Source organism: Argentina anserina, chromosome 7 (assembly GCF_933775445.1).
Source record: "Argentina anserina chromosome 7, drPotAnse1.1, whole genome shotgun sequence".
Taxonomy (NCBI): domain Eukaryota; kingdom Viridiplantae; phylum Streptophyta; class Magnoliopsida; order Rosales; family Rosaceae; genus Argentina; species Argentina anserina.
Window position 1 is genome coordinate 19,037,548 of NC_065878.1, and position 12,480 is coordinate 19,050,027.

At 36.5% G+C, this 12,480-nt stretch overlaps 2 protein-coding genes across 2 annotated transcripts; one reads left to right on the top strand and one right to left on the bottom strand.

Annotated features, from left to right (window-relative positions):
• Positions 1–3,156: 3,156 nt before the first annotated feature.
• On the bottom strand, positions 3,157–5,682 carry LOC126802831 (DNA replication complex GINS protein PSF2). The gene is made up of 8 exons (XM_050530541.1): positions 5,616–5,682; positions 5,442–5,516; positions 5,241–5,355; positions 4,482–4,581; positions 4,372–4,402; positions 4,204–4,299; positions 3,846–3,998; positions 3,157–3,389 (listed from the first exon to the last, which is right to left on the bottom strand). Exons 1-8 carry the CDS (start codon positions 5,661–5,663, stop codon positions 3,369–3,371), a joined length of 639 nt encoding a protein of 212 aa, XP_050386498.1. The 5' UTR covers positions 5,664–5,682; the 3' UTR covers positions 3,157–3,368.
• A 3,027-nt stretch (positions 5,683–8,709) lies between these two features.
• LOC126801464 (triosephosphate isomerase, cytosolic) lies at positions 8,710–11,388 on the top strand. Its single transcript, XM_050528822.1, has 9 exons — positions 8,710–8,827; positions 9,022–9,097; positions 9,246–9,369; positions 9,663–9,747; positions 9,878–10,010; positions 10,101–10,195; positions 10,508–10,586; positions 10,952–11,034; positions 11,134–11,388. The coding sequence occupies exons 1-9, from the start codon at positions 8,789–8,791 to the stop codon at positions 11,179–11,181; spliced, it is 762 nt and encodes a 253-aa protein (XP_050384779.1). The 5' UTR covers positions 8,710–8,788; the 3' UTR covers positions 11,182–11,388.
• Positions 11,389–12,480: the final 1,092 nt, after the last annotated feature.

Sequence of the window (12,480 nt, forward strand, 5' to 3'; positions counted from 1 at the left end):
CATGGGAGAGAGGCTTCATATATAAAGAAGTCCCGGGGAACTGGGTGGAATGACGGAACTAGCCTCGCCGGATTACTTAAGGACCACGAAATCCTCGTTTACGCAGCAACAGTGGATAAGGGGAGGTGAGATTGTATTTGGACGGTAATTGAGGCTGGTGCTGGATTCGTCTCTTTGAATTCAAACTTAAGTCGTTTTGGGTTTTTTTTTTTTAAATTACTGTCAAGAATTATCTCATTTTAAAAGGAAATAACGAAATTATAAAGGTGCTGTACCCAACCAGATTACACCTAATTTTTGTGGCGAAATGACTAAATATTGAAGTGCAACCAAAACGTGACCTTGACAATTCAGTTTCCCAACTATGGGTAGAATGGGAATACCGTGACAGCAATAATAACTAGATTTATATTGTACTTGGGACCAAGTCACAATCCACTTGAATTGAAATTTTTTGGCTCAATGGAGATGACGTGAGCCATGAAACACCAAACGCGGTTATATTGTATTAATTAAAAATGAAGCAATGAAAATATTACCTCCATTTATTAAACTTATATAGTAGATTGATCCGTGGGGTTGTCGGGTAGTACATATGAAGTAATGGAAATCAAGATAAGGATTTTTCAGATATTGGTGTTTATTTTTTTATAAATGAATCACACGTTTGTGTGACATGACGTGGTCGTTATTTCAACACGCTCTCTCAAAATAGATTTTTCACTCACGATGTGTAATAATTGACATATAAATGACAAGTTATCTAAACAATAAAAATTTGCTGAAATCTAATAGTTTTTTTTAGTACGAAGGTTGTTCTATTCTGAAAAGAATAACAACATAAATAAAGAAAGAAAGGAAAAGAGAAAAGAAAAAAACAAGAAGAAAGAAGCAAGAAATTGAAAATGATTTGATGCGAAAGCGCGGGGGGCGCCAAACGGGGGACCACGCGCTCAGAAGCAGTATATTTCATTGTCGTTCGACTACTTTGAAGAAGACGAGGACATTTGGCACGCTGTGAGTTGATGATGGCAATTCACCTAAAATTACCAAACCAACCAAAGTCATGCTTTCTGTAATCTAAAAAAAAAAAAAAAAACCAAAGTCATGCTTTTCATGAATGGTCTTATAGAGCAAAACAAAACTAGTTCATGCTTTTGGTATTGGATGGTCGGTTAGTTAGAACCGGGAAGCATCCTGTGCTGCTATTTACAAAGAACCATCCAGTTGTCTTCCGCGACCTGATCGTTAAGTGGTGATAAGGCGTGTCATGAATCGTATATTTGTATTTTCATACGGACAATTCACGGTGTATCTCAAGAACTTAAGTCACTCATTTAAAACTAGTGATTCTTGAAAAGCACCAACAAATATCGTAGTGTAACTGGGGATCGAAATCGAAAGATTTTGACCAAAAATCCTCTTAACCGAATCACTACGCTACATCCTTAAACATAGCAGCACACTAGAGAAGACTACTATATAATGTATTAACCATCCATTGACTTTATACTCTGAACACATCGTATTCTATCCTATTCTATCCAGCAATTTCCAAATTAAAAAATAGCCCACAAATTAGGCCAAGCCAGGCTGGAGTGAGGAAAAGCATATGCAAAGACTCAAAGGCATGAATAGACTAATAGTTGATGCATCTATCACCTTGAAATCTGAGTATTTCTGCTAGGATAAGTTTATAGCAATAGAAGTCCAGAAAATTCTACCCTACAATATAAGTGGGAATCTAATGATTGCAAAGATCATTGGAAAAGTGGACCTGGAATCAAATTATTGATGGATTTATTGAATTTGTTTATGAAAGGCTTGTGCAACAAACTAGCATATGTCCACAGTTCCATACCACAGAATTGTTTATGATGACTAAGTAAGTTGAATCACAACAACAGCAGGCAGCAACTTTTAAAAATTGAGTTCAACATCCAACTACTCCTAATATTTTCACACATTAATCATTTTACTTTAATATTTCCTCCATTTAAAGTATATTTAGCCAAACCCATGAACTGCATCCAGGATTAGGCTAAAACGGTTTCTGACTATCCGTAAACCCCTTTCAGCCGGAAGAAATAATATAAAGTGCTTATTAAACCAAAAAGCTTCTTTAAGTGCTTGCAAGTGCATTCCAAGCACTTTTGTTTTCCACAAAAAAGCTCCCAAGGCTTCAGCAGAAGTGCATCAAGCAGAAGTGCATCAAGCAGAACTGTAAAAGCACTTCTTACAGAAGCACAGGTAGACAGGCCCAGCATTTTCTGGGAGGGAATGAGGTTACTTGAGGGTTAGGCTTATGCAGCATCAGTCCCCTCTGTTTATGGGTTGTGTGTTGGCTAACAATGAACACCAAAACTAGACAAACCAAATGCATGTGGCAGAAAGACTATTTAAAACCTCTTTGATCCAGAGTGGAGACAGAGGGAACATGAGGCATGTTATGGCTCTATCTACTTGAGCCACCGAGGAATATCCAAATGTCCATCTTATATTTGTAAACAAATTCTCTATGATGACTCTGAAACTAAAAATAGGCTGCCAAGGAATAGTAATATAATGTGTATAGGCATTAAATAATTATATACAAACATAAAATAAAAAGAACGCAGATGCTGGGGGCATTTTCTTTTCTTTTCTCGTTCTTTGAATGTTCAGTTCTTGTGTATTATTAGTGAATGCATGATCAAAAACAGAATATTGTTGGTATTGCAGATTGTACCCACCTAAAGCTCTTTCCCAAGCAGAAGGGGATTGGCAAAAGAACTCTCATTCACATGCAACTTCATATTTTAGAAGAGCATCAATGATTTAGTTTCATGAAACAGATTTTAAGTTTGCAGTAGCAGAGCCAATTAAAGAAGATATTCTCATAATTTAATAGGAAAAAAAAAGGATAGAGAATAAGTGCTTCTCATGTGTTGGTAAGTCTGATACATAGATTAACTGAAAAAAGTAAGTCAAGCAATCACACAACTGGTATAGTAGATATGAGTCGAAGGTAGCTACTCAAAGATAGACACAGTACAAGAATGATTTGGACAAAATGATCATGGTAGATGTATAAATGCCTATAATCTGCATGTAGTCTCAAACAAGACAGACAGTATGACAAGCAAAAGGCTTCACATTAATGTTGCACCGTAAGAAGGAAAAGGGGAACTTTGGATAATTTACTATTATGCAAGAACATAAATCTTCTGGACTGTATTGTTAAGACTTTCAAGAACTTTAATAGAAAGCATGATTACGTACAACAAGATTATGCTTAAATTGTTGTCCAAAGTGCATCACTACTTGCCTGGGAGCTAAATTAGTGTTTCTGGCAGAAGTAAAGGGTACCTGTTGACACCACAAAGCTTCTACCGTTTCCGCAGAGGGCGCTGAAAAGGCAGAGAATATAGTCAAAGATTGTATAAACCATCTGTGGATGTTTGTGTCTCTATGTGTGTACGTGTATGCTTCAGCAGGCTGACAATTGTATTGTCAGATATGCATTGTAAAAAATATAGCAGGGTCACAGTTGCTAATGAAATCAAGTGATCACTACTACAGTTTCACATTCTATTAAGCAAGGAAACCAAAGTCTGGATCACAAAAAGGACATAGTTCCTTTCTGCGGGTGTGTTTCTGTCTGTTTATATACAGGACCTAGCACGTCTTTTGATAACCAACTCTGGAGTCTGGAATATGATTGGAAGAATGAATTAATCAAACGAATATGAGCTTTGCGAAAATTTAACACAGATATTACTAGCTAATATGGTAAATGGTCACTTCACCTCCCTCCGTTCTACTAACGAAAGAAAACAAAGAGTAAAGATCACATAAGCACTTACTCTCTGAATGTTATCAGTTGCTTGTGGTCTTCTGGGAGGAATTCTGTCCGGATTTGGAACCAGCTCTGGACTGCCGTGCTTATAAAATGCCTGTAAGGCTCTCCCAACAAATGGACGAACTAAATTCACTTCCATTGCGGATAGATTTTTAACCTGCAAGTGCAAATTAGAGATCAACTCTGGCACACAAATCAAAGATGACACTACACAGCTCATCATATTTGATTCACTCAACGCTCTCCTCTCATAAAGGGAGACAATGTCTTTGAACAACATTATACATGTCATTCAATTGTGTAATGAAGGATACACTTCTGTAGAGAAAATACCAACACATGCATGATAAGGAAAAACATACCTTCACTGCAGAAGAGCGAGCATCCTCAAATGATTCTAAGCTGGTCTCGACCTTATGAAACCTTACATCCCTGATGTCTTCAATAAGAGACCTCACCTATTACAGCCCTGAGGTTAGTGAAAATACCAATGAACAATTAAATAAAGGTTAGATAATTCTTCAACTCACCGTGTATACATCAGGAATGTCGCCACGCGCACTATATCAACAAAATTACACCCGACATTAGAACACTTGGAGAATACAAAATAGATTTTATACAATGTTTTTATACTTACTGATCAAAAAGAAGCCTTGAAATTTCCACGTAATGGAAAGGTAGGACTTGAAAAGATTCCTGAGAGTCACGCTCCACTTCCAAAGTCTGGGTCAAGTTTTCTGGTTCCAATACATAAATAAGATAGTTAACACCTCCCCCTTTTCTTCTCTGCGTATGACATTAATCTTGGTACATCTTATTCTTGATTACTCGAAAATATACAATCCAGAATGATTGTTTGTTAGATAAATGAAATTGCAACAAGTCAACTGAATGGTAGGGAAGACATCTTATTCTTAAGTCTTAACTGAACGCAACATGTAAAATAAATCATTATGTCCTGAAACTGTTACAGGTTGAATGAATTCTAAGTAGTACTGTAAATGCTGACCCTAATCTTCCCTGATTCCCAACAGATGATATGAATGAGCGTGTATGTGACACACATTATCAACAACTGAGGTTAAGTGACTTAGCCAGGACACACAAGATTCTAAGGTAAAGAATTCTAACTTCACCTGAACTTAGTTATCTTTATCCAAGATAATACACCCAAGAGTTCTATCAATGTACCGGGGGTAGCGAGACACCCTTAAACTATAGCAATCAATAGGAGACATATTTCAGAAATTCTCAATAAAACAGGCAGCTTGGCAATGTTAATCAGTTAACAATCACAAGTTCACAGCTGTGAACCAAACCAATCCGCATTTTCCATAGCATAACATTTGCATCAATTAAACTGGAATTCTCCCAACACTAAATAACCAAGACTCACCGACCGACATCCAATCTGGGAGTCGAATTGTACATTTTCCCCTCTTCTTCAACGCGATTGCGAGCCACAGCGGGACTTGGGCAGGCATTTGGGGGAAGAATGGACCAAAATCTCCCTGCAAGCAGTGAAAAGCAGTTACCAAAGTTCTGAAACTAACTGAAAACATGGTCTAGAAACATGTGAAAACTGAAGAACACATACACAGATAAGGGTGAGTTTATCCATTCGCATATTGGGGACAATCTCCAACAACTCATCCTCCGCCATAAACTCAACCTGGGCAGTTTAAATTCGGAATTAAATTCGCGGCAGGAATCGAAATAGACAACAAATTAAGCCAATTGAACAGATAGTAGGGGTGAGAGATTGAACAACCTCTTCGGCGGAAAAGATGGAAAGATTAGGGTCAGATTGGCCGGCCATCGTTTAGATTAGTATGGAGATGAAGATGTAAGACTGATTCGGGAGATTTGAGTTTAAAAGAGAGGCAAAGGAGGGTCAGAGATGCGAGGGATGAGAGGATTGAGAGCTCGAACTAGAGACTGTGGGGTGTATCGAATTGAGCATGATTGTGTGAAAAAGAATTTTTTCTTTTTCAATTTTAATTTTAATTTTAGTTTTGGTATTTATGAGCCCTAACTTCTGATGGCGGGAAATGAGTTTTCGGGCTTGAGGATTTAACGTCACATTGTTTTTTTTTTTTTAAGCATCACATTGTTTACTGTGGTGAAATAGTAAACTAGTGAGTAATCATAGGGTTTCTTAAATTTTTCTTACTTTACGATTTGAACAACAAGAAGAACAAAACGGTGTCCATATTGTCTCTCCACAGTCCAACTCTGTTTATCTTATAGATTACTAAATTATTGAAATATCAAACTATCTTGATATAAAATTAGCTTAAAAGATAATAAGTTGTTAAAAATTATAATTTATTTCTTTACACGATCTTTTATTTTGCATAAGATAAACTTAAACCTAAAAATTAAATTAGATTAGATATTTTGTAGCCGTTATAACTCCTCTATTTACGGTTCATTCATCTTCAACCATTCTCATTCTTCTCCATAATAATAATAATAATATCTTCTACCAGTATCACTAATAGAAAAGGTTTTAGTACCGGTGTATCATATATGCACTATATGTCTAATTAGCAGGTCTAACGTTAAGTTTAACTTATACATGTATGATGTGTCACATGCCTCTTTTTTGTTTTGAGATCTAGTTTGGAGTCTTAAATCATTTTGTTGTTCTATGGTTTAATTAAATGATTAACCGACAATGAATGGGTACTTCAATTTAACATAGTCGGGTTAGCTTCATTCGTCTGGCATAAGACACCAAGACCGTAGTCAATCATGATCTTTTCTTAGTAGTGATTATTAAAATAAATATGGAATAAAAAAGTGGTAAATAGGTGAACAAAGTAAGTTTAAAATTGAAAAAATCTATGTATGGTGAACAAAATATTATTGAAAATTTGTATTTTTGGTATTGAAATGGGGTGAACAAAATAAATCTGAAGAAAAATAAATGGGTAAATTCTTCCTATGTTATTTGATGTTTGGCTACTTGGACAATTTAGTATCTGATGTATGAAAACATACAATTTGGTACCTAAAGTTCACAAATTTAGGTCATTTTGGTACTTATGTCAATTTTAACCATATTTTCAGGGTTATTTTCGTCATCTTATCTCTACTTTACTTCATTTTTTCATAATACCTTCAAATTGCCTCTACATTATCACTAAAAATTTGATAACTCATCCACTTAGTATCTGTGATGATTTACGTATATAATTTTTCATAATGTAGATATCAATCTAAATTAATTAGTTATAAGTAATATAAAAAATTACAATTTCATAAAGGCAATTTATTTCATTTGCAAAAAATAATTAGGATACAATAAATATATTAAGAAAAAAATTATTTTTGATATATGCAAAGTAGATATATCAATTTAATTATCTCTAAATATACCATAATTATAAGAAAAAAATAAAGAAAACTGTGAATTTAATGAGTTTAAGGCTAGAATGACGAAAATAACCCTAAAAATATGATCAAAATTGATAGAGGTACCAAAATGGCTTACAGATGAGAACTGTAGGTATCAAATTGTCTGTTTTCATACATCAGGTACTAAATTGTCAAAGTAACCATACTTTAAATACCATAGGAGGAATAAACCTAAAATAAATTTTAGATGTAAATAGAACGTGAGGTGAACAAAGTAGAATGTAGTGTGACAATAGCCACACTCAAAACAAAATTATGACTTCAACGTCTATGAACAACCCCTTACAAGTTGAAAAGTATAAATATACATATATATATATATATATATATTGAGTAAGTATCAATACTCACTACCAGTACAGTAATTCGATACAGTTTGATAATGAAATCTCATATCGATATTTGATTAAAGGGCAAATTATAAAAAAATACTATCTCCTAACTTATATTAGAAAAAGTCACTATTTATGAATTAATTATAAAAAAATCATCACATTTAAGTGGAAATTATAAAAAGGTCAACAAAATTAGAAAAAAGTCACTTTAAAAATATTTTATGAACTATTTTGCCCATTCTTACTTTTTTTTTTTTTTCATTCGTTTTCTAATTTCGGCCATAACTTTCTCGTCCGGTGATAGATTTTGACGAAATTGGTACCGTTAGAAAAATCTCGCTCCCCTCTTTCATTTGATATACTACCCACTCCAAATCAACCAACCGTATAAGGCGCAACAACAATCGCAAAGGATTGCCGCCATCGATGGCGGTGCTTCAAGCAATTCCGGCAAACCGAAGCTCAAGGTTCCCTAAATCTAGTTATTCTCTACATTCTGAGCATACTTATACCAATCTCATTTGTATTTTAATATTTCCACATTTCCTCACAGCATGTCACACCTACTGTCACAACACCTGTCACAGGCACTGTCACATGCGCTGTCACAAAACCTGTCACACTATCTATTTACACTAACTGTCACACCCACTGTCACACCTACTGTCACAACCACTATCATACTACATATTACACTAACTGTCACACCCACTGTCACAACCATTGTTACACATATTGCCCCTGTCACAAATTACCTGATGCGACTATTACATCCGTAATCTGTTCTATAAATTACATCCTACGTGAGCCGTGAGAAGAAAAGGTTCGGTAAAATTCCGTGGACTCGGCTCCCCTCGGCTCCACCTAATCCGCTAATAGCCATCCACGTTTTGTGACGCAGGAAAGTTCTCCCGTGCGCCAGTAAAGTCCCTTTTTTAGTCATTTAAGACCAATATCTCAACAGACCAAACTACCCCTTATCCCTCCAGGAATATTCTAGATCCTCAGCCCCCCAACCGTCATTTCACACCACCGAATGGGCCCGCCGGCCCAATCCATCACTGCAAATATCGCCGCTTGCGCACCAAGAAAAAGTCGAAATATAAACAGAAGACTCCAACACTCATCCAGTGTTCTATTCCTTCATCCATTTCGTCGGTACCGAGAAATCTCATATTCAACAAAAATGGGCCGGAAGTTCTTCGTCGGCGGCAACTGGAAATGCGTAAGTCTCTGATCCGATCTCTGTTTCTCTCTCCTCTATTTTGAGCTGTGCGAATCTGATTCCGATCGCAAAACTGTAGTATTTAACCGATCAGCTTAGCCGATCTTTAGTTTTTGGTAGCTGATTTGTTATTAGGTTTGAGTTTGAGCAAATTAGGGTTGATGTGCTTATACGTGAGTTGAATCTGAGTGCAGAATGGAACACTCGATGAGGTGAAGAAGATCGTGAACTTGCTCAATGATGGAAAAGTGCCGTCATCAGATGTTGTGGGTGAGTATTGGCCGCTGATTAGTTAATTTGTACAAGTTGGATTAGATTTGTACATTTTTTTTACTGTTTTGATTTATCAGATTTACTGTGATCTGTATGAGTTACCTGATTGTTAATTTTTTTTACTGTGTTGGTGTTGCTGATGCAGAAGTTGTGGTGAGTCCTCCGTATGTGTTTCTTCCACTGGTGAAGAGCACGTTGAGGTCAGATTTCCATGTCGCGGCACAGAACTGCTGGGTGAAGAAGGGTGGTGCCTTCACTGGTGAAGTCAGGTGTGTATTCGTCACTTACTAGTGACTTTTATATTGTCATGATCTTGATGAAGCTATTGGCTAATGCTATAATCAGTTAGATTCCGTGTTCATAGTTTGGAACCTATAATACTGTAGTTAGAGAAGGATTTCTACTATTTAGTGTTATCAATATATGATTATTACTTATTAGTGTAGTGTATTCATAGTTGGATATTGTGATAGACTGATAGGTGTGAGATTGGTCAAATTATGTATATAATGTACTTGCATTCGTGTCAGTAACTTCAAGTTGATTTGTTGTGTGCGTTCAGTGCTGAGATGCTTAAAAACCTTGAGGTTCCATGGGTCATCCTTGGCCACTCTGAAAGAAGAGCTCTTTTGGGTGAAACCAATGAGGTAGTTTCTTCCCTGTGTAGAAACTTGCATTTATATGGTGTTGCCATTGGATTTATATCAACTAGTGCTGATCACTGAACAGTGGTTATCGTTTCCTGTTGCTAACAACATCATTCGAACGCTGTTTCAGTTTGTTGGGGATAAGGTTGCTTATGCACTTTCCCAAGGCTTGAAGGTGATCGCCTGTGTTGGTGAGACTCTTGAGCAGCGAGAAGCGGGATCAACTATGGAAGTTGTTGCTGCACAAACCAAGGCAATTGCTGGTACATATCAAATTCCATCTGAGGTTCATATTGCAGATGCTAAAAGATTTCTTTAGTCGCTTTAATTTTAAATTTTGTTTTGCCCTGCAGAGAAAGTGAAAGACTGGACCAACATTGTTTTGGCTTATGAGCCAGTGTGGGCTATTGGAACCGGGAAGGTTGCATCTCCAGCTCAGGCCCAGGAAGTGAGTTATGCCTTACTAAATTTTCTGGTTATAGTTTGGTTGATTAGATGTAGTCTTGTTTATTGCTTTTCATTGTAGAGCATGGTCAAGAATTTTACTGGTATATTTGTAAACCACAATTAGTGGAAATCTCTTTTGTTCATATGCTTGAGAAAACTAAACATTATTGAACTGAATTCAAGTGAACAGTTTTCGCTAAGCTGTTACCAGTCTCTTTTCTGGTAATTTCCTGGGTAATGTGTGCGTGTTATTAACATTTACTGCAGTACATTCTGCTATGTCATTTTATTCACAGAAATTCTCTTACGACAGGTGCATTGTGAATTGAGGAAATGGCTTCATGCAAACACAAGTCCTGAGGTTGCTGCAACAACCAGGATCATATATGGAGGTGATGTTATGAATTTCTTATGCATAAGCTTGTTGTTTATCTGTTTGTGTAGTCTATCTTTAGCTGAATTCGCTCTCTCACTCTCTCTCATATTTGAACCAACTGGAATAAATATTTGTTTGCTGATGATCTTTATTCAACTCGGGTTTTGCTCTCATATAATTTTCTTTCCTTGCCTTAATTATTATGTATTTTTTCTCGCCATGAATTCATGACCTTGTGGTTGAAACTGCATTGGGCATGCTTTTGATTCTGTATGTGGATGCTATTTTTTATTGATGGATGGTGATGGCGAGACTATACTAAGAGATAAACTCGTTTCCTGTTCCCTTTCTGATGCCTTTTTGAAAATTGTAATTCCTCAGGCTCCGTTAATGGTGCAAACTCTAAAGAGCTGGCAGGTCAGCCCGATCTTGATGGATTTTTGGTTGGTGGTGCCTCTTTGAAGGTAATGATTATGATGTTAATTGGAGCTCATGAATATTCTTGTTTCTTTGATCAAAGACTAGTTTTCTCTTATTTTCTTACATGTGTGTTTTTTCTGCAGCCCGAGTTTATTGACATCATCAACGCTGCTGTGGTGAAGATAGCCTAGAGGGTTGGCACCTGAGGAGTGTAGTGTGACTTGAAATCTCGTGTTCATGTCCGTACAATTTTACAAATAATATGCCTTTTTGTATTCCGATCAGCACCCTGTCCTGGGTTTTTCCTGTATGAACGCTACAGTTTCAGTGCCTTTAATGTTTTTGCGCTAGCTTTTGATGTGGGAAGAAAACAAAATGAAGTCAGTGAAGATTGATGATCTGATGTAGCAATATTCTCGCTTCTTAAGGAAAGTAAATCGCTCAGATAAAAAAGAAGAAGAGGAAAGTAAATCGCAATTGCTTGATAGAGCTGAGTCTCTTTTTGTAGAGTACCTGAGGCTTTTCTAGCTCTATGGTTCAATGGTGTACACCCAGTCATCGACGCTTACTTATCTTTTGATGTTCTATAAAGGTCATCTGCTGTGGCCTGTGAGTGCCTTCCACAGAGACACTATCCAGATCGCTCTGCGTCCGAAAATATCTTGATACAGATTTTCGTGTTGACTAACACCTCTACATCATTTCCGTACACTTGTAGTGGTTCTTTTTGACACTTTCTTGAGGACCCGTCTAGATAGCCAATATTCATAATCATAGATGCATGAAAATTGAAACCACAATAAGTGGAACAAAAGTCATTGATATAAGGGCCACAGGGGTCGGTATGTGGTCGTTGACTTGATCGTAGAACACCTTCTGTCCCTTTGAATCGCCGAAATTGAGATTAAAGATAACAACATTATTGAGAGCAGTTTCAACATTGGCTGAAAACTCAAAAACAAGGGAATATAAGATTGGCTTGATGGTCAAGGATTACCGAACATGAGATGATAACCGGCAATTATAGACTACCATGAATCTTATAATCATAATAACGTCACTGTGCTAATATTTACCATATCTTTTGCCCCCTTTGGATAGTCATAACTAATTGGGCTGGAAAAAGTCCAACATCGACTATCTTTCTTGTGTTGTTTTTCTTGTAAAACTTCGTCTTTTCACACTAATATGCGAGACTGCGGTGGCATTTGACGTCGTCGTACAATTTTGAAGTCATTAATGGTTGTGAGTTCTCAACTTCTCATCATCTATTCAATGCATAGAGCATGCAAGGATATAAAATGTAAAAGATTTGTCGCAAATAAGGAATATAAATCTTGAGTAAGACGATCAAAATCTTGAACTGAAAAGAAATCACTAGATGTTTCATTAGATCGCATGTACCGACCCCTATAACGACATGTATGGGATTTTGGTCGGTTTTCTCTTCGTAGAAATTTTAATAGTTTGTTTAGACAACTACATTTTTG